The sequence below is a fragment of the Melanostigma gelatinosum genome, assembly GCF_949748355.1.
Source record: "Melanostigma gelatinosum genome assembly, chromosome: 10".
Classification (NCBI taxonomy): Eukaryota; Metazoa; Chordata; class Actinopteri; order Perciformes; family Zoarcidae; genus Melanostigma; species Melanostigma gelatinosum.
The window spans coordinates 26,482,469-26,504,321 of NC_136643.1; the positions used below are offsets into that span (position 1 = coordinate 26,482,469).

Genomic DNA, 21,853 nt, shown 5'->3' on the forward strand with positions numbered 1-21,853 from the left:
CGTGGAGGAGCTCATTCTGGAGGCTTCACTTTGCTCCTTTTCTGAACATCTGATCTTGTTGTAGAACATAAAACAGGTGGAAGTGAAGCCAGAAGGTCCAGGTTCTGTTCACCGTCACACCGATAGTTGTGACGGTGCAATGATTGAATACTGAGCTGCAGCACTATGTCATGCAGCTCAGTCGACTATGACTGAAGTCATCAACCAGACATCGAGTGAAGAAAGGAAACTAAAAACACGAGGAGAACACAACCTTCCAGATATCTGATCATTCAAGTGCCAAATAAAGTGCACTTCCTCAAACACACAAACGATGTCAAAGTGATGAACTTATCAGGAAGTCACATTTTAAGTTGACGGTGAAGATGTACGTCCAGTTCTCTCTGTTTGCTCTGTGTTTGGCCTCCTCCTGCTCCTCCTGCTGCTCCTGCTGCTCCTCCCCCTCCTCCTGCTCCTCCCCCCCCCCCCCCAGCTGATTGAGACAGGAAGTGGTCGTACTCACTGTCCCCGGTCCACGGTCCTGTTGGGAGACATGCTGACATTAGCAGCCAGCAGGAAGGCCACGCCCCCCACAGTGAGGTTGATGGCGTGTGGGCGTGTGTTGAGGAACCTGTTGGATGAGACGTTGGTTATCTCAGCAGGTGTCTCAGGGCGAGTGTGAAAGAACAGAGCTGTTTACCGGAGGAGAGGATTCCCGTCTTCGTTCTTGGTGATGTGGTCGCTCACCTGGAACACAGACGTCAGAGAGCTTCAGTCAAAGCAACTCACTCACTCGTCTGCTTCTTACAGTTTACAACAGAGAAGAATGCAAATATGTTGACATCACGTTCTTATAGAAAGTCAACAGAAGCGCTCAGTGAGCGCCGCTTATTGAAAGCTATTCATTAATTCAGCTTCTTATGATACAAAGAACTCAGGTAAAGATGAGAACACGTTCAGAACATATGGAAGTATACGCATACAAACAAGATGTAAGCATTGAAGGACAATTCAGCTACAAATAAAGGAATACCGGTATTTACATGTGTACAAATAAATGTATATATACAAATAAAGAAGATATATATGTGTGAGTGAGCAGTTGAGAAGAGAGTTGAAGTCAAAGGGAACGTAAAGACTTCTGTTTACATGAATCAAATAAAGAATAAACAAGAATAAACAGGAGGCTTCTAAAGAGTGAGACTGTACAATGTCTCACCCCAAAGAAAGGTGAGACATTGTTTGTGTATCACATCTATTGAAGACATATGGATGTCTCTAGATGTGGTGATTGGATGATTGGTGGATCTTCTGTGCAGCTTGAACACGTGACGCTGTGGCTTCAGCTTGATTTGTTGACATGTTGACATGCTGACATGTTGACATGCTGACATGTTGACATGCTGACTTGTTGACATGTTGACATGCTGACATGTTGACATGCCGACATGTTGACATGCCGACATGCCGACATGCCGACATGTTGACATGCTGACTTGTTGACATGTTGACATGCTGACATGCTGACATGTTGACATGCCGACATGCCGACATGCCGACTTGTTGACATGCTGACATGCTGACATGTTGACATGCTGACATGTTGACATGCTGACATGTTGACATGTTGACATGCTGACATGCTGACATGTTGACATGCCGACATGCCGACATGTCGACATGCTGACTTGTTGACATGCTGACATGCTGACATGCTGACATGTTGACATGCTGACATGCTGACATGTTGACATGCCGACATGCCGACATGTTGACATGCTGACTTGTTGACATGCTGACATGTTGACATGTTGACTTGTTGACATGTTGACATGCTGACATGCTGACATGTTGACATGTTGACATGCTGACATGCTGACATGTTGACATGCTGACATGCTGACATGCTGACTTGTTGACATGTTGACATGCTGACTTGTTGACATGTTGACATGCTGACATGCTGACATGTTGACATGTTGACATGCTGACTTGTTGACATGTTGACATGTTGACATGCTGACTTGTTGACATGTTGACATGTTGACATGCTGACATGCTGACATGTTGACATGCTGACATGTTGACATGTTGACATGCTGACTTGTTGACATGTTGACATGTTGACATGCTGACTTGTTGACATGTTGACATGTTGACATGCTGACATGTTGACATGCTGACATGTTGACATGTTGACATGCTGACTTGTTGACATGTTGACATGTTGACATGTTGACATGCTGACTTGTTGACATGTTGACATGTTGACATGCTGACATGCTGACATGTTAACATGCTGACATGTTGACATGTTGACATGCTGACTTGTTGACATGTTGACATGTTGACATGCTGACATGCTGACATGTTGACATGCTGACATGTTGACATGCTGACTTGTTGACATGTTGACATGCTGACTTGTTGACATGTTGACATGTTGACATGCTGACATGCTGACATGTTGACATGCTGACATGTTGACATGTTGACATGCTGACTTGTTGACATGTTGACATGCTGACATGCTGACTTGTTGACATGTTGACATGCTGACTTGTTGACATGTTGACATGTTGACATGTTGACATGCTGACATGTTGACATGTTGACTTGTTGACATGTTGACATGTTGATATGCTGACATGTTGACATGCTGACATGTTGACATGCTGACTTGTTGACATGTTGACATGTTGACATGTTGACATGTTGACATGCTGACATGTTGACATGTTGACATGCTGACTTGTTGACATGTTGACATGTTGATATGCTGACATGTTGACATGCTGATATGTTGACATGCTGACTTGTTGACATGCTGACATGTTGACATGCTGACATGCTGACTTGCCGACATGCCGACATGCCGACATACCTCTGAACCGTGTGTTGATGGTTCATGTTCTGTGATCGCGTGTCTTCAGCGTACTCACGTGTTGGCAGTGGACTCCCGTAGGGTCGGAGTACACTATCAGGCTGTACGCCTCCTGCTGGTGAGACGTGAAGTTGCACTCTGACTGTGTCCCGTTGAAGGTGACTTCAAGCTTCAGCTGCTCGCCGGATGCTGGCAGCATCTCGTAGGTGTGAGGGTCCTGACACACGGAGACCAGAGGGTTCAGGTTCTAATGGTTCTAAGACAGACGCTGTTGAGCTCTTAAAGCGGCAGTACACCTTTAACGTGTCATGAAATAAACACTGATTGCACAATGTGATGACGTTAGAATAATGACATCATCAGTGTTAGATGGGTTCCCTGTTCATCCTCTCTTCATCCTCTCTTCATCCTCTCTCTTCATCCTCTCTTCATCCTCTCTTCATCCTCTCTTCATCCTCTCTCTTCATCCTCTCTCTTCATCCTCTCTGTTCATCCTCTCTGTTCATCCTCTCTGTTCATCCTCTCTGTTCATCCTCTCTGTTCATCCTCTCTGTTCATCCTCTCTCTTCATCCTCTCTCTTCATCCTCTCTCTTCATCCTCTCTCTTCATCCTCTCTGTTCATCCTCTCTCTTCATCCTCTCTGTTCATCCTCTCTCTTCATCCTCTCTCTTCATCCTCTCTCTTCATCCTCTGTTCATCCTCTGTTCATCCTCTGTTCATCCTCTGTTCATCCTCTGTTCATCCTCTCTCTTCATCCTCTCTCTTCATCCACTCTCTTCATCCTCTCTCTTCATCCTCTCTCTTCATCCTCTCTCTTCATCCTCTCTCTTCATCCTCTCTCTTCATCCTCTCTCTTCATCCTCTCTCTTCATCCTCTCTCTTCATCCTCTCTTCATCCTCTCTTCATCCTCTCTCTTCATCCTCTCTCTTCATCCTCTCTCTTCATCCTCTCTCTTCATCCTCTCTCTTCATCCTCTCTCTTCATCCTCTCTCTTCACCCTCTCTCTTCATCCTCTCTCTTCATCCTCTCTCTTCATCCTCTCTCTTCATCCTCTCTTCATCCTCTCTCTTCATCCTCTCTGTTCATCCTCTCTCTTCATCCTCTCTCTTCATCCTCTCTCTTCATCCTCTCTGTTCATCCTCTCTCTTCATCCTCTCTCTTCATCCTCTCTCTTCATCCTCTCTGTTCATCCTCTCTCTTCATCCTCTCTCTTCATCCTCTCTCTTCATCCTCTCTCTTCATCCTCTCTTCATCCTCTCTCTTCATCCTCTCTCTTCATCCTCTCTCTTCATCCTCTCTCTTCATCCTCTCTTCATCCTCTCTTCATCCTCTCTGTTCATCCTCTCTGTTCATCCTCTCTCTTCATCCTCTCTCTTCATCCTCTCTCTTCATCCTCTCTCTTCATCCTCTCTCTTCATCCTCTCTCTTCATCCTCTCTCTTCATCCTCTCTCTTCATCCTCTCTGTTCATCCTCTCTCTTCATCCTCTCTGTTCATCCTCTGTTCATCCTGCACCAACAAAGTAAACGGACGAGAAGAGTCAAGAAGACGACGATGAGTGAAACCAGCAGAAGTCCAAAAACGAACCTGCACTACAGAGAGGAGGGATTATAATATCTCTGAACTCATATCTCATGTTCATAAACGACTTCATCACAGACCTGCAGAGAAACAAGTCCGGTATTCATGCGTTATGCAGACACAGAGGCTGAACCTCCTGAACTCTTTGATACAGATTCACTCTCATGTCACGTTGAAGCTGCTGAGCTGGTGAATCTGGATCATCTTCAACACGTCAACAGTGTTTATTCGTGAATATCTCCACAGTTCTGTGATCTCACGCGCAGACATGAATCCAGAGGAGCGCGAACAACTGAGGAAGTGAGCTTTGAGCTTTGAGCTCCGATGACAACGGCAGCAATACTGTGATTGTTTGATGTTTATTCAAAAGATTTATTAGAATTGTTCACGGAGCTGAATCATGATGAATCATAATATTATGACATATCTGTCAGAAGTAAGTGAGTTGAGGAGTTGATCTCAGTGGGTTCATTGAACACAAACATCAGGCTGTTGTGTTCCTCTTTATTGTTTACATACTTTATTATTTATAGATCACATAATGCATCTGCTGGATATGCCTCACTTCTTGAACTTTGACCTTCTTGTTCATATATGCATGCGGTGCAAAGGATTGTGGGTAAGATGGTGCGCGGTGTTGTAGTTGCGGTTACCTGAAGGTAGCGGATGGGATCTGGGAAGACGTCGCTGCCGGGGATCTTCAGCATCACGTCGCCTTCAGCCACGTTAAAGACCTGCAGCAGACACCGGCCCACCGGCACCGGACCCACCACCGATCTCTGGGAGGAGACCCGGGACGAACACATGGAATCATCGAGACGTCCAGTATGTGCTCGTGTTCACCGTGTGTATGTGTGTAACAACAGGAAGCATGGCGGCTGCTCTCATACGCACCACGACGTTCACCTCCACCAGCGCGGCCGCTACGAAGGCCAGCGAGGCAAAAATCATCCCCGTGGCCATTTTCCTCAGAGGCCTGCAGGAAGAAACAGTCAACTCTTTAATTGACCGTGAACTCAAAGTCACGAGGTCGTCGTCCAGTCAAAGAGGCTTCATGTTACACAACAACAGGCTTCTACTCACGTGACGTTGATTCCGCAGAAGCCAACGAGCGGATAAATGACGAGGTCAAAGACGGGAATGAAGAGGAGGATCAGCAGAGCGTTGAGCATCTGAAGGCAGCGACAGAAGCACTCAGCGTGGAACGAGTCATAAAGTCATCAAGTCATACGGTACAGAGTCCGACGTGAATAACAGTGTCATCAGCAAAGAGACGGAGGACACAGCTGACCAACTCTGTGCTGCAGCTCTTTGAACGGAAATGATGAACGTTAAGACAACGACTCTGCAGATTAGGATTATCAGACAACGTGAACTTTCTATGGCCAGAAAGTGTGATTCAAGATGAAAGGAATTGTTTGATACTCTGGGAGATTTATTTTTTGCTTTCTTTCTGAGAGTTGAATGAGAAGATTGATTCCATGTGTGTGTCTGTATGTTACGTATGGAGTCAGACACAAGGAAGTGATTAGCTTAGCTTAGCACGAAGACTGGAAGCAGAGGGAAGCATGATATATAAAACTATATTTGTAACGTATTTAAAGAATGTAATATGATGTTTGCACACATTTAAAGAATGTAATATGATGTTTGCACACATTTAAAGAATGTAATATGATGTTTGCACACATTTAAAGAATGTAATATGATGTTTGCACACATTTAAAGAATGTAATATGATGTTTGCACACATTTAAAGAATGTAATATGATGTTTGCACACATTTAAAGAATGTAATATGATGTTTGCACACATTTAAAGAATGTAATATGATGTTTGCACATATTTAAAGAATGTAATATGATGTTTGCACACATTTAAAGAATGTAATATGATGTTTGCACATATTTAAAGAATGTAATATGATGTTTGCACGCATTTAAAGAACATAATATATGATGTTTGCACACATTTAAAGAATGTAATATGATGTTTGCACATATTTAAAGAATGTAATATGATGTTTGCACGCATTTAAAGAATGTAATATGATGTTTGCACGCATTTAAAGAACATAATATATGATGTTTGCACATATTTAATGTAAATGATATGATATTTGCACATATGACCTACCTGCATCTGGTCAGGCTTAATAACGAAAGAATCTCCCTGAAAGACAAGAAGAAGAATTCATCTGAACACCATTTAAACTTTAACCTGATTGCCCAATAAAAGAACTTCACTGTGACAGGATGTGCAGGCTTTGCACAATAATAGACGAGCGCATGTTTATTCAGACCATAAACGATGAATCTTACTGGAATAAAAAGACAAATTGAAACAACACCCTCACAAAGGGACATTTTACGAGACTGTTTGTGCAATAAGACGAGTATAAAGAGCCACCCACTGATATCAGAGTGCAATGAAAGATGTTATCAGGTTATTGTTAAATGTTAGGCAGCTCTTACAAAAGCCATGTTCATCCTGGTGGCCTGGAGCGTCCAGCGGGAACCCTGCAACCAAGACAAACACGGGTTAAGGCTTCACTGTTAGCTTAGCATAAGGCAGCACTAACCACAGCAGACTGCTTGTTCTGCTGGAGGATGTTCCTCGTTATGTTCCGCATTATACGTTTTCTGCACGTGGTGAAATATGCAAACTGTGCACTAATTGTGCACATTTTGATACATTTCCAGAACATAAACGTGAACATTGGATAAAAGAATCAAAGAAGGTTCAAAGTTCTTCTTTCATTTTGTTGACATATTAGAGTCAAAGGGGAAAAAAGTACATTCATCACCTGCTGATCAAACAGAGCCCAGAACATCGGCAGCGGGATGTACAGCACCAGAACCTTCAGCACCATCTTAATCTCCTGGATCAGACGCTTCTGTTCACACGCAGACATGAAGCTCATTGACGAGATGAAGATTCTCTCACAGACACAAAGAGATGCATTCAAGAGTTATTCGAGATCTGCAGCGATGAAGTCTTTCTGTAGTCCAACAGGAAGTCATCACTTCCTGTTTCCTCCACAAAAAGGATTTTGGATTATTCCAGACTGTCAGACCTGCTGCAGTAGAGTGAGAGGTGTTCTAAGGGACTCTGGTGCTCAGAGACACTACCACTGTAGTCCACAGGGGGCGACAGAACCAACACTAAGTCTTGTGCTTATTTCAGGAATCGAACCATTCCTGTTTTGAGACTCGTTCCTGTTTTAAGACTCGTTCCTGTTTTGAGACTCGTTCCTGGTTTAAAACTCGTTCCTGGTTTAAGACTCGTTCCTGGTTTGAGACTCGTTCCTGTTTTGAGACTCGTTCCTGTTTTGAGACTCGTTCCTGTTTTAAGACTCGTTCCTGTTTTAAGACTCGTTCCTGGTTTGAGACTCGTTCCTGGTTTGAGACTCGTTCCTGGTTTGAGACTCGTTCCTGTTTTGAGACTCGTTCCTGTTTTGAGACTCGTTCCTGTTTTGAGACTCGTTCCTGTTTTGAGACTCGTTCCTGTTTTGAGACTCGTTCCTGGTTTAAGACTCGTTCCTGGTTTAAGACTCATTGCTGGTTTAAGACTCATTGCTGGTTTAAGACTCATTGCTGGTTTAAGACTCATTGCTGGTTTAAGACTCATTGCTGGTTTAAGACTCATTGCTGGTTTAAGACTCATTGCTGGTTTAAGACTCATTGCTGGTTTAAGACTCATTGCTGGTTTAAGACTCATTGCTGGTTTAAGACTCATTGCTGGTTTAAGACTCATTGCTGGTTTAAGACTCATTGCTGGTTTCGGACTCGTTCCTGGTTTCGGACTCGTTCCTGGTTTCGGACTCGTTCCTGGTTTAAGACTCGTTCCTGGTTTAAGACTCGTTCCTGGTTTAAGACTCGTTCCTGGTTTAAGACTCGTTCCTGGTTTAGGACTCGTTCCTGGTTTAGGACTCGTTCCTGGTTTAGGACTCGTTCCTGGTTTAAGACTCGTTCCTGGTTTAGGACTCGTTCCTGCAGAACTCTATACAGTCGGCGTTCCGTTACCGAGTACTTCTCCTCGGCCCAGTCCAGCCAGTGCTTCCTCTTGGAGTCATACTTCGATCTCTTCCAGCGGTTTTTGATGGCAAACTGTAAAAACCAAAATAGAACAGGAATAGAAAGAAGCAGAATCAATATATTGACCATATATATACACATATACATGACCAGACTAAATGTTGGTGGACAGGAGACAGAACTGCTCCTGCAGGACTCACCCCGATGCAGTTGCAGACTTCCAGCAGGATGTTCCCCTGCGGAGGAGTCCTCTTGTACAGACTGCTGCCACCGACGAAGACCACTGCAAGAGAAGGATGAAGAGTTAGGATGACGCATTGACGTGTAAATATAAAGTATTAGTGACTTCTCAACATTACATTGCGATCCTACAACTCCCATGAGCACCTGCACACACAGTCGTCTCATCCTATTGGTCCATTCTGACGTCTTCAGCAGCAGAAACATTCATGTGGCGCTAAGTCAGACCTGACCCCGTGAACCACAGCTGACACGGGAACAAACGACACATCACATGAAGACCAGTGTGTTTTCTGTTCATATGTTGTGTTTAAATATAAAGACGAGGCATTATCTTATCAAATAAATCCCACATTTGATCCACTTCCAGAAGATAAATCGAACAGAGTTCATGATCTTTGTATGATCTGTTCTGTCTGAACCTGCTCACTGAGATCTGTCCGCCGCAATAAAGTCACCGCTTGTTTTCCCAGCGAGCGGCGAGCCGAGCGGGAATCCCGTGAGGATCAGAGGACAACGGGGGGGGGGGGGGGTTATCGCTCCTCCTGAAATGTCACAGCTCATCTGGACACGAGCACATCACGCTGCAGTCTTTGTATTATATTTCCTGGAGGTGTATTGTAGCAGCTGTGTGTTCCTGAGCACCTTCAGTTTAACGGCCTTCAGCAGCTTCGTTGATATTATCTTCATCAATTCACATTCAATTAGCAGATGTGATAAGTTGAGTACAAACATGTTTTACAGGCAGTGCACTTTAGGCAGCCCCGCCCTAAAGCATCCCCTGCTTTATGGTCTATTAGACACCTGTCAATCAGCGTGTAGCCCCGCCCTAAAGCATCCCCTGCTTTATGGTCTGTTAGACACCTGTCAATCAGCGTGTAGCCCCGCCCTAAAGCATCCCCTGCTTTATGGTCTATTAGACACCTGTCAATCACGTGTAGCCCCGCCCTAAAGCATCCCCTGCTTTATGGTCTGTTAGACACCTGTCAATCAGCGTGTAGCCCCGCCCTAAAGCATCCCCTGCTTTATGGTCTGTGTGACTCTAAATGGACCATAATGTACTAAATGAACATCATGCTGTATTGAAGAAGACTTGAAACTAGAGATTGAGACATAAACTCATGTTTACAATGTTTACTGAGGGAATAAATCAAGAGAGAAGTAGAGTCATTTTCTATAGACTTCTATACAACCAGAGGAGTCGCCCCCTGGTGGACATTAGAGAGAATGCAGCTTCCATCATGCCTGACGTCTCACTCACCTAAAGCCACAATCATCAGAGCAGCAGGAACCCCGAAGGCCAGAGCGTAGCAGTCGCCTCCGAAACACTGAACGTCTCCTGCAGGAGAAGGAGCAGCGTTAAGGTCGTTAAGGTCGTGAAGGTCGTGGAGGTCGTTAAGGTCGTGAAGGTCGTGAAGGTCGTGAAGGTCGTGAAGGTCGTGAAGCTCTTGGGCGCTCCGGTTGAAGGAGGAGGCGCTCACCTCTCAGGATCGGCGTGATGACGGTGGACAGAAGGCTGCCGGCGTTGATCGACATGTAGAAGATGGAGAAGAACTTACGCCTCTCGCTGGCCTGCAGGCGATCATTGAGATGATTATTGATATTGTTATCACATGTAAAGACATCTTGTCGTCATATCTTATGCATATTCATGTTATGTTCTCTGGAATATTGTAATATTATAAATGTTGAGGCTTCAAATGTTCCTCTTCCTGCTCTGTGATATTATTTATCTCTGTTATGTTTGTTTATTTTTACTTTATTGTTTAAATTCTGGAAAATAAATAAACTGAACACAGAATCTGGACACATTTGTGATTCGTCTTCTTCTGAATGTAAACGGTGAGATGATGAAGACGCTGCATACCGAGGGGTCGGTTCACCGTCCTGAAGTAAAGCTGCATTGTTATTTATCATTTATTATTTGATGGTGTAAGTCTGATATTCACTCTCCTCTGAGCTCCGGTTCAGTCTCACTAACCGTCACCAAACCTCCGGCACGAGTCATCAAACCACAAAGACGAGTTCAAAAGAGCCGATTTCAGTATCGACACGTGAAAGAAGGTCCGAGTGACTCGCTGTTCTGACCGCGTGATCAAACGCAACACGTCACTTCTTCATTTTCACACACGAGGTCTCATCGTGACCTCTTTCCTCAAGAGTTCATCAAACTCAAGTCACCAAAACACTGAGGACGAGGAAGATCTAAATATGAAACAATATGTAAATCATGCCCTCTAACTGAAGCATGAACTGAACTGAAACAGTATTATTATGTATCATATTTACAGTAAGCGTGTTCACTCGACGTCTGCTCGTCTTTGGCTGGACGAAGAAAACACCGAATGAAAAACTCTTTCAGTCCATAAATAATGAAAACAGTCGTTGATTGTTTGAGTGACACGCAATCAAAAGGTATCTCATTTCAAGTTTGTGATTCATAATTTATTAATACGAATCAAGATCAACTTTTGGACTTTTTGATGAATATTAATACATTTCTGAATCACAAATGTATCTTCAACAGAATAAAACAAAGTTTTGCTGTCAAATCTCTTGTTTCTTCACATAATAAAGACATGAATGCAGTTTAAATACACAACCCTCGTAATGCGTGTACTTCATGAGCCAATCACAGTCCTCCTAACAGAACAGAGCCTTCATTCACTCCGACCGTTGAGGAAGTTACTTACATGTTCCTCGTCAAACTGATCCCCGCCAAACGCCGCCACGCAGGGTTTGATTCCTCCGGTGCCGAAGGCGATGAGAATCAGACCCAACATGGACAGAGAGCTGCAGAGAACAGAGAGAACAGAGAGAACAGAGAGAACCATGACAACGCCGTGATCGACACACTGATCATCTGTTTATAATTCAACTCATTCATAAAACAAATGCACAGTTTCTTCAAAGTAAAACTTTGATTTGTATTGTGAGGTATTTTTATTATTTACAAAAATAGTAAAGAATAGTGAGAAATGGCGTCCAGAGTGACACTTTAACAATGTTTGTTTCGTCCAAACCACATGAACATTGAGAGCATTATTACAGCTGGAAGCACACATGGTTTCACATGAAAAAGAACTCAAGTATTGCCAATACATTTCATGAATCGACTGCTTATTTCAGCTGTATTTTCACATGTTTTGTGTTCAGGAACCTTTGAACTGCAGCTGTCAGATAAACGTAGTACAGTAACAACAGCAATATATGTTGTGGAGTAGAAGTACAAGTACCTCAGACATCTGTAGACCTGAACCTGTTAAAGAATCATCCAGATAACTCACATGTGCACGTTGCTGTTTCCCACAGTGGGAATGGCTCCGACCGACTTCACCACATGGCCGATTACGTAGACGACGGACAGGTAGACGATGGTCCTGTAGACGTTATGATCAGTGAGTCACCTCCACGAACAGTGCGTTACAGTTTAGACAAAGCTCTCAGGTTAAAGGGCTGAAACAGTGAAGGACACTGTGTTTAGAACAAACGTTGTTCAGTGGTTCATCTGAATGAGACAAAGATCCTCTGAACAACAGCTGAGTAAGAAGAGAAGAAATCATCATCGTTGGTCAAAGAAACTAGAAGATTTAAACAGGAACAACTTCCTGTTTCTGTGTCAAAGAGTTTCACGATAAACGAGCTGGAGTTAACTTTAAGAAAGCTCTTCTTCACACTTCACAGTGGAAACAGAAGATTAGTCGAGAGTTACTGTTGAAACATCAGCTAAACGAGTCACAGCGAGTCACTGCGAGTCACTGCGACTCACTGCGAGTCACTGCGAGTCTCTGCGACTCACTGCAAGTCAGTGCGAGTCTCTGCGACTCACTGCGAGTCACTGCGAGTCACTGCGACTCACTGCGAGTCACTGCGGGTCACTGCGACTCACTGCGAGTCAGTGCGACTCACTGCGAGTCAGTGCGACTCACTGCGAGTCACTGCGAGTTACTGCGACTCACTGCGACTCACTGCGAGTCACTGCGAGTCACTGCGACTCACTGCGAGTCACTGCGACTCACTGCGAGTCTCTGCGACTCACTGCGAGTCACTGCGACTCACTGCGAGTCACTGCGACTCACTGCGAGTCTCTGCGACTCACTGCGAGTCACTGCGACTCACTGCGACTCACTGCGAGTCACTGCGAGTCACTGCGACTCACTGCGAGTCACTGCGAGTCACTGCGACTCACTGCGGGTCACTGCGACTCACTGCGAGTCACTGCGGGTCACTACGAGTCACTGCGGGTCACTGTGAGTTACTGCGACTCACTGTGAGTCACTGCGACTCACTGTGAGTTACTGCGACTCACTGCGAGTTACTGCGGGTCACTGCGAGTCACTGCGAGTCACTGCGACTCACTGCGAGTTACTGCGACTCACTGCGAGTTACTGCGACTCACTGCGGGTCACTGCGACTCACTGCGGGTCACTGCGAGTCACTGCGAGTCACTGCGACTCACTGCGAGTCACTGCGGGTCACTGCGGGTCACTGCGGGTCACTGCGAGTCACTGCGAGTTACTGCGGGTCACTGCGGGTCACTGCGAGTCACTGCGAGTCACTGCGAGTCACTTGGTGATCTGACTCCTTGATGATTTTCTTCTTCTGAAGAACTGTGACTCACTTGAACTTGCCCAGCCAGGAGTCAGCGATGAGAGCTCCCAGGATGGGAGTGAAGTAGCAGAGGCTGCTGAAGGCGTGGTAGACGGCGGTGGACTGGTCCTTGTCCCAGTGCAGGTAGGTGAGGAAGTAGAGTGTGAGCACCGCTGTGAGCACACACACACACACACACACACACACACACACACACACACACACACACACACACACACACACACACACACACACACACACACACACACACACACACGACAACACTGGTAAACAAACTACCGAGGACAAACTCGACCTCATTCGTTACAAACGCACAGATGTTTATTTTAGGATCCAAACTTCAGGCTGAATTCTGCAGGAATGTGTTTAAAATGATGAACAAGACGTCTAAAATATTTCAGTTTGATAAAAAGTGGTTCAGCCATCAACAAGAACAACAGATGGAGCGTTGAGTTTGAGTCGTTGCGGACGTTCCAGGGTTATGAAACGTAATCTAAGAGTTTTGTCAGATGTCGTTAGCTTTGCAGTTATTTTCGGACACATTTTCAAACTCTTCAGTCTGAACTACCGAAGTCTGACCCAAAGCACCAGAACCCTTCACACACACGTCTCCAACAGAAACACCGGCAGCTCTTCAGATCCATCACTGAGTTCAGTGACAACAGGGAGACTCTCAGAAGCTGTCATGAGTCCTCACATCATCACTCTTTCATTGTAGAAGAGGAACAACACAAGTATTTACAACAAGGAGGAATCAGAGATGCAGCAATGTGCTTCTATTTCCGTTATCTGTTTTATATTCTTACATGAAGTGCAAACAAAAAACAACAAATTCCTTAAATTCCAGATCTGTCGGAGAGACATTGGTTCACATCCTGGTCAATGATTGTGGTTCTTATCTCCTCTGCTTTCGCCTCCACACATTCTCTCCTTGCCATCTTCTTCTTCTACTGAACTGAATCAGTCTGAAGCCGTGTTTTGCAGCTTTTAAAAACGTGCGTTCGTATTTTTTGGAATGCAGATCTGACGCGTTTCTGCAGGTCGGTGGAGTTTGAACGATGGATTGTTGGAGAATGTGGTCGTTGAATGTGCTTCTGTGTGAAAGCAGTGAAAACGATTGAAGGTTCGTCCACGGAGACGTCACTTTCTCTGAGTGTGGAGAGTTTTGACTCCTAAAGATGAAAAGCATTCGTCCCACTGCTGACGAGACTGAAGACATGTTACAGATGTTCTGCTCGTGAAGGAGCACATCTGGAACAGGAAGGTGTTTTATGACATACAGATGTTTTTATGGTTTGTTTCAACCACTTTACTTTAATGCAGCGTGACCGAAGTCATGTGACCAAAGTCATGTGACCATAAGTGAGCTCAGTCAGTTTAACCAGCTGAGCTCCATTAAGAGTCAAAGACCCTGAAGGTTCTCTGAGAGACCTGGATCCGGGTCCTCCGGAGGATCTGGACTCACCTTTCATTCCATAGTAGGAGAAGCGCTCGCAGAACTCGTTCACCACGATGAAGCAGATGCTGACCGGGTAGTTGGTCCCACATAGTTTCTGTTTATTAATAAGGGTTATGAACATACAGCATGAGACAATGAATACAACATAACAACATCAATGCTGCTATAATGACAATAAAGATAATAGTAATTATTATTATTGTTATAAATAATATGATTATTATTGTTATTTTATTAGATAGAAGATAGAACTGGACATCATTTTGGATCTGAGGTATTGGACCGACGTTTTAAAAACTCAAACATTTTGACCGTCGCCATCTTGGTTTTTTGCAACCAGCAGTAACACGAGAGGGTTAAAGTTGAAAGACAAAAACAGCTCCCACATTGGACAACACTGTGGTGTCGACCTGTCAATCAGCGTGTAGCCCCGCCCTAAAGCATCCCCTGCTTTATGGTCTGTGTGACTCTAAATGGAGCATAATGTACTAAATGAACATCATGCTGTATTGAAGAAGACTTGAAACTAGAGATTGAGACATAAACTCATGTTTACAATGTTTACTGAGGGAATAAATCAAGAGAGAAGTAGAGTCATTTTCTATAGACTTCTATACAACCAGAGGAGTCGCCCCCTGGTGGTCACTAGAGAGAATGCAGCTTTAACACATGAAGCTCTGACTTCTCTAAAGAACCGGAGGTTTGTCTTCTGATCTTTTGATGTGAATCCGTATCTCAGGGTTGAGTTTTCCTGTTTTCAGACATCAAACTCTACAATAGAGGTGAATGTGATTTTGATTGCAGTCTTCACAGAATCTTTACAGTCAACAGTGATAATAAAGCTGCACTTTGACGACTTCCTGTCAGCTGTAAAGACCTTTAACTGAGGAGGATCATGTGACAGAGACCTCGGTGTTGTTTGTCAGCAGAACTATTTACTCAGAGGAGAGTTTCAGTGAAAACTGACACGCAATGACAACACAAACATTTAAAGTCTGCACAGATGAGCAGTTTGGATGAAATGAGCCTTTACATGACTCGAGAAGCCAATCAAGGCAAGGCAAGTTTATTTGTACAGCACATTTCAACAACAAGGTAATTCAAAGTGCTTCACATAAAACCATTAAAAGCATCAAAACATAAGGCAAAAGAAAAGGAGATTTAAAAACAATTAAAAAACAGTGTAAGAAATAAAATGCAGTAGTAAAATTTCCCCAAGTTCCCCAAGGTTCAATACTGGGGCCTCTTCTGTTCAACATCTACATGCTTCCACTAGCTCAGATTATGGAAAACAACAAAGTGTGTTATTATAATTATGCAGACGACACACAAATCTACATAACTATGTCACCAGGGGACTATAATCCCATACAAGGGCTGCGTAACTGCATTGAACAAATCAACAACTGGATGTGCCAGAATGTTCTTCAATTAAACAAAGATAAAACAGAAGTAATTGTTTTTGGTACCAAGGACGAACAATTGAAAATCACCGCTCAGCTTCAGTCACTGATGTTAAAACCCACAAACAAAGCCAGAAATCTAGGTGTAGTTATGGATTCAGATCTCAACCTGAACAGCCATATCAAGACAATTACAAAATCAGCCTCCTATCACCTGAAGAATATATCAAGGATTAGAGGACTTATGTCTCAACAGGATTTGGAAAAACTTGTCCACGCATTTATCTTCAGCAGACTGGACTACTGTAACGGTGTGTTTACAGGTCTCTGTAAAAAGTCCGTCAGAAAGCTGCAGCTGATTCAGAACGCTGCAGCTCGAGTCCTCACTAAGACCAGGAGGGTGGATCACATCACCCCAGTTCTGAGGTCTTTGCACTGGCTTCCTGTCCAACAAAGAATTGACTTTAAAATCCTGCTGTTGGTTTACAAAGCACTGAATGGTTTAGGGCCAAAATACATCTCTGATCTGCTGCTACCTTATGAACCATCCCGACCCCTCAGGTCGTCTGGGACCGGTCTACTTTCTGTTCCCAGAGTCAGAACTAAACATGGAGAAGCAGCGTTCAGGTTTTCTGCTCCACATATCTGGAACAAAGTCCCAGAAAGCTGCAGGTCTGCTGAGACCCTCAGCTCATTTAAATCAAGATTGAAGACCTTTCTGTTTGCTGCTGCCTTTAATTGAACCACATTCAATTAATATATTAATCAATTTCCTGCATTTCTGCATTTTACTACTGCATTTTATTTCTTACACTGTTTTTTAATGTTTTAATGAATGTTCTTAATTGTTTTTAAATCTCCTTTTCTTTTGCCTTGTGTTTTGATGCTTTTAATGGTTTTATGTGAAGCACTTTGAATTACCTTGTTGTTGAAATGTGCTGTATAACTTAGCTGCTAGTTAGCATTTGCCAACAATCCAAAAAGCTCGATGACTTTCTGGATTTGTCTTCACTCAAACGTTGAAGAGTGATATATGTGATATATCTGGGAAGATATATGTGATATATCTGGCAAATTGAAGCAAGAAAATGCAAGAAAATGCAAGAAAATGCAACAAAATGCAACAAAATGCAAGCAGCAAAGCGACTGCACTCTCATCAAGGTCGTTGGTCAGAAGCCGCCTCACGCGATTTCTCCAAACGGCCTGTTGCATCATGTCTGTCATGATTTAAAGAAGCAGATCAGAGAGACCTGAACCCAGAGAACAACTTCTAAACACACACGTGCTCTGACTTTCAGCACCAAACGTGTCCTCTTGTGTCCGGCTGTGTGCAGCTGCCATGCGTCCACGTCTCCAACTCGATGCAACAACTTCTCTTCTTTTTACGGTGTAAATTACAAAAATAAAAATCTTTTCCCGCCACCAAACAGAGCGACTCTGTTCCTGCTGCACGTGCACGCGCTTACCTTCATGTCTCTGTCTTTATCTGCGTGAATGTCGAGGAGGTCTCTGCTGGAGCTGCTGACCCAAATCCAAGTGCGTCCCTCTCCGCTGCGCTCCGCTGACTGAGGCCACGGATGTAACTGTTCCCTCTACACGCGCACGAACGAGTTAATGTTCCACCAACAACAACAACAACTTCAGGAGCTTCACTGAAACTTCACCGGAGGAGAAGCTCTGTGGGCGGGGTGCGCTGGAGCAGGAGGTCCGGTAGAGGCGGTGCAGGGGAAGCCGGGATCCGCAGCCTCTCTGGCGGCACAATAGAGCCGCTGTGAGGCTCTCAGTGAATGATGGAGGGGCCACATGAACTGGAAGTGTTGAGCATCATGCGCGTGAACAAGCACTGTGTGTGTGAGTGTGTGTACGTGTGCGCGCGTGTGTGTGTGTGCGGTCTAACAAGTCACCCTCTGACAACAGCTCCTTTTCTTCAGTCATCTCCACATTTAGTTGAACTCATGAGTAATGAAGATGAACATTAATATTTGGTCTGATATTAAAAAATATTCAGAATCAGAATTACAACACAAACACACACAAAGACTACAAACACACACAAAGACTACAAACACACACGAAGACTACAAACACACACAAAGACTACAAACACACACAAAGACTACAAACACACACAAAGACTACAAACACACACGAAGACTACAAACACACAAAAACTACAAACACACACAAAGACTACAAACACACACAAAGACTACAAACACACACAAAGACTACAAACACACACAATGACACACAAACACACACGAAGACTACAAACACACACAATGACTACAAACACACACAAAGACTACAAACACACACGAAGACTACAAACACACACAAAAACTACAAACACACAAAGACTACAAACACACACGAAGACTACAAACACACGCAAAGACTACAAACACACACAAAGACTACAAACACACACAAAGACTACAAACACACACGAAGACTACAAACACACACGAAGACTACAAACACACACAATGACTACAAACACACACGAAGACTACAAACACACACAATGACTACAAACACACACGAAGACTACAAACACACACGAAGACTACAAACACACACGATGACTACAAACACAAACGATGACTACAAACACACACAAAGACTACAAACACACACGAAGACTACAAACACACACAATGACTACAAACACACACAAAGACTACAAACACACACGATGACTACAAACACACACGAAGACTACAAACACACACAATGACTACAAACACACACAAAGACTACAAACACACACGAAGACTACAAACACACACAAAGACTACAAACACACACGAAGACTACAAACACACACAATGACTACAAACACACACAAAGACTACAAACACACACGAAGACTACAAACACACACAATGACTACAAACACACACAAAGACTACAAACACACACGATGACTACAAACACACACAATGACTACAAACACACACAAAGACTACAAACACACACGAAGACTACAAACACACACAAAGACTACAAACACACACGAAGACTACAAACACACACAAAGACTACAAACACACACGAAGACTACAAACACACACGAAGACTACAAACACACACGATGACTACAAACACAAACGATGACTACAAACACACACAAAGACTACAAACACACACGAAGACTACAAACACACACAATGACTACAAACACACACAAAGACTACAAACACACACGATGACTACAAACACACACAATGACTACAAACACACACAAAGACTACAAACACACACGAAGACTACAAACACACACAAAGACTACAAACACACACGAAGACTACAAACACACACAAAGACTACAAACACACACGAAGACTACAAACACACACGAAGACTACAAACACAAACGATGACTACAAACACACACGATGACTACAAACACACACGAAGACTACAAACACACACAAAGACTACAAACACACACGAAGACTACAAACACACACAATGACTACAAACACACACGAAGACTACAAACACACACGAAGACTACAAACACACACAATGACTACAAACACACACAAAGACTACAAACACACACAAAGACTACAAACACACACAAAGACTACAAACACACACAATGACTACAAACACACACGATGACTACAAACACACACAATGACTACAAACACACACGATGACTACAAACACACACAATGACTACAAACACACACAAAGACTACAAACACACACGAAGACTACAAACACACACAAAGACTACAAACACACACGAAGACTACAAACACACACAAAGACTACAAACACACACGAAGACTACAAACACACACGAAGACTACAAACACACACGATGACTACAAACACAAACGATGACTACAAACACACACAAAGACTACAAACACACACGAAGACTACAAACACACACAATGACTACAAACACACACAAAGACTACAAACACACACGATGACTACAAACACACACAATGACTACAAACACACACAAAGACTACAAACACACACGAAGACTACAAACACACACAAAGACTACAAACACACACGAAGACTACAAACACACACAAAGACTACAAACACACACGAAGACTACAAACACACACAAAGACTACAAACACACACGAAGACTACAAACACACACGAAGACTACAAACACACACAAAGACTACAAACACACACAAAGACTACAAACACACACGATGACTACAAACACAAACGATGACTACAAACACACACAAAGACTACAAACACACACGAAGACTACAAACACACACAAAGACTACAAACACACACGAAGACTACAAACACACACAAAGACTACAAACACACACGATGACTACAAACACAAACGATGACTACAAACACACACAAAGACTACAAACACACACGAAGACTACAAACACACACAATGACTACAAACACACACAAAGACTACAAACACACACGATGACTACAAACACACACAATGACTACAAACACACACGAAGACTACAAACACACACAAAGACTACAAACACACACAAAGACTACAAACACACACAAAGACTACAAACACACACGAAGACTACAAACACAAACGATGACTACAAACACACACGATGACTACAAACACACACGAAGACTACAAACACACACGAAGACTACAAACACACACGAAGACTACAAACACACACAATGACTACAAACACACACGAAGACTACAAACACACACGAAGACTACAAACACACACAAAGACTACAAACACACACAAAGACTACAAACACACACAAAGACTACAAACACACACGAAGACTACAAACACACACGAAGACTACAAACACACACGAAGACTACAAACACACACGAAGACTACAAACACACACGAAGACTACAAACACACACAAAGACTACAAACACACACGATGACTACAAACACACACAAAGACTACAAAGAGACACAAAGACTACAAACACACACAATGACTACAAACACACACAAAGACTACAAACACACATAAAGACTACAAACACACACAAAGACTACAAACACACACAATGACTACAAACACACACAAAGACTACAAACACACACAAAGACTACAAACACACACAATGACTACAAACACACACAATGACTACAAACACACACGATGACTACAAACACACACAATGACTACAAACACACACGATGACTACAAACACACACGATGACTACAAACACACACAAAGACTACAAAGAGACACAATGACTACAAACACACACAAAGACTACAAACACACACAAAGACTACAAACACACACAATGACTACAAACACACACAAAGACTACAAACACACACAAAGACTACAAACACACACAATGACTACAAACACACACAAAGACTACAAACACACACAAAGACTACAAACACACACAAAGACTACAAACACACACAATGACTACAAACACACACAAAGACTACAAACACACACAAAGACTACAAACACACACAAAGACTACAAACACACACAATGACTACAAACACACACAATGACTACAAACACACACAATGACTACAAACACACACAATGACTACAAACACACACAATGACTACAAACACACACGATGACTACAAACACACACAAAGACTACAAACACACACAAAGACTACAAACACACACGATGACTACAAACAC

At 43.3% G+C, this 21,853-nt stretch overlaps 1 protein-coding gene across 1 annotated transcript in view; it reads right to left on the reverse strand.

Annotated features, from left to right (window-relative positions):
- Nucleotides 1-17,742, reverse strand: part of slc15a2 (solute carrier family 15 member 2) — a 22,491-nt gene extending 4,749 nt beyond the window's left edge. Inside the window, exons 1-18 of the mRNA XM_079276909.1 lie at nucleotides 17,663-17,742; nucleotides 14,799-14,886; nucleotides 13,344-13,485; nucleotides 12,010-12,102; nucleotides 11,416-11,515; nucleotides 10,204-10,294; nucleotides 9,984-10,061; nucleotides 8,683-8,765; nucleotides 8,471-8,554; nucleotides 7,252-7,341; nucleotides 6,920-6,964; nucleotides 6,582-6,617; nucleotides 5,529-5,617; nucleotides 5,340-5,421; nucleotides 5,099-5,224; nucleotides 2,922-3,080; nucleotides 680-726; nucleotides 503-610 (exon numbers count right to left, since the gene is read on the reverse strand). Coding sequence (XP_079133035.1) covers nucleotides 503-610; nucleotides 680-726; nucleotides 2,922-3,080; nucleotides 5,099-5,224; nucleotides 5,340-5,421; nucleotides 5,529-5,617; nucleotides 6,582-6,617; nucleotides 6,920-6,964; nucleotides 7,252-7,341; nucleotides 8,471-8,554; nucleotides 8,683-8,765; nucleotides 9,984-10,061; nucleotides 10,204-10,294; nucleotides 11,416-11,515; nucleotides 12,010-12,102; nucleotides 13,344-13,485; nucleotides 14,799-14,886; nucleotides 17,663-17,668 — 1,547 coding nt within the window. The 5' untranslated portion in view covers nucleotides 17,669-17,742. The remainder of the gene's footprint in view (nucleotides 1-502; nucleotides 611-679; nucleotides 727-2,921; nucleotides 3,081-5,098; nucleotides 5,225-5,339; nucleotides 5,422-5,528; nucleotides 5,618-6,581; nucleotides 6,618-6,919; nucleotides 6,965-7,251; nucleotides 7,342-8,470; nucleotides 8,555-8,682; nucleotides 8,766-9,983; nucleotides 10,062-10,203; nucleotides 10,295-11,415; nucleotides 11,516-12,009; nucleotides 12,103-13,343; nucleotides 13,486-14,798; nucleotides 14,887-17,662) is intronic.
- Nucleotides 17,743-21,853: the final 4,111 nt, after the last annotated feature.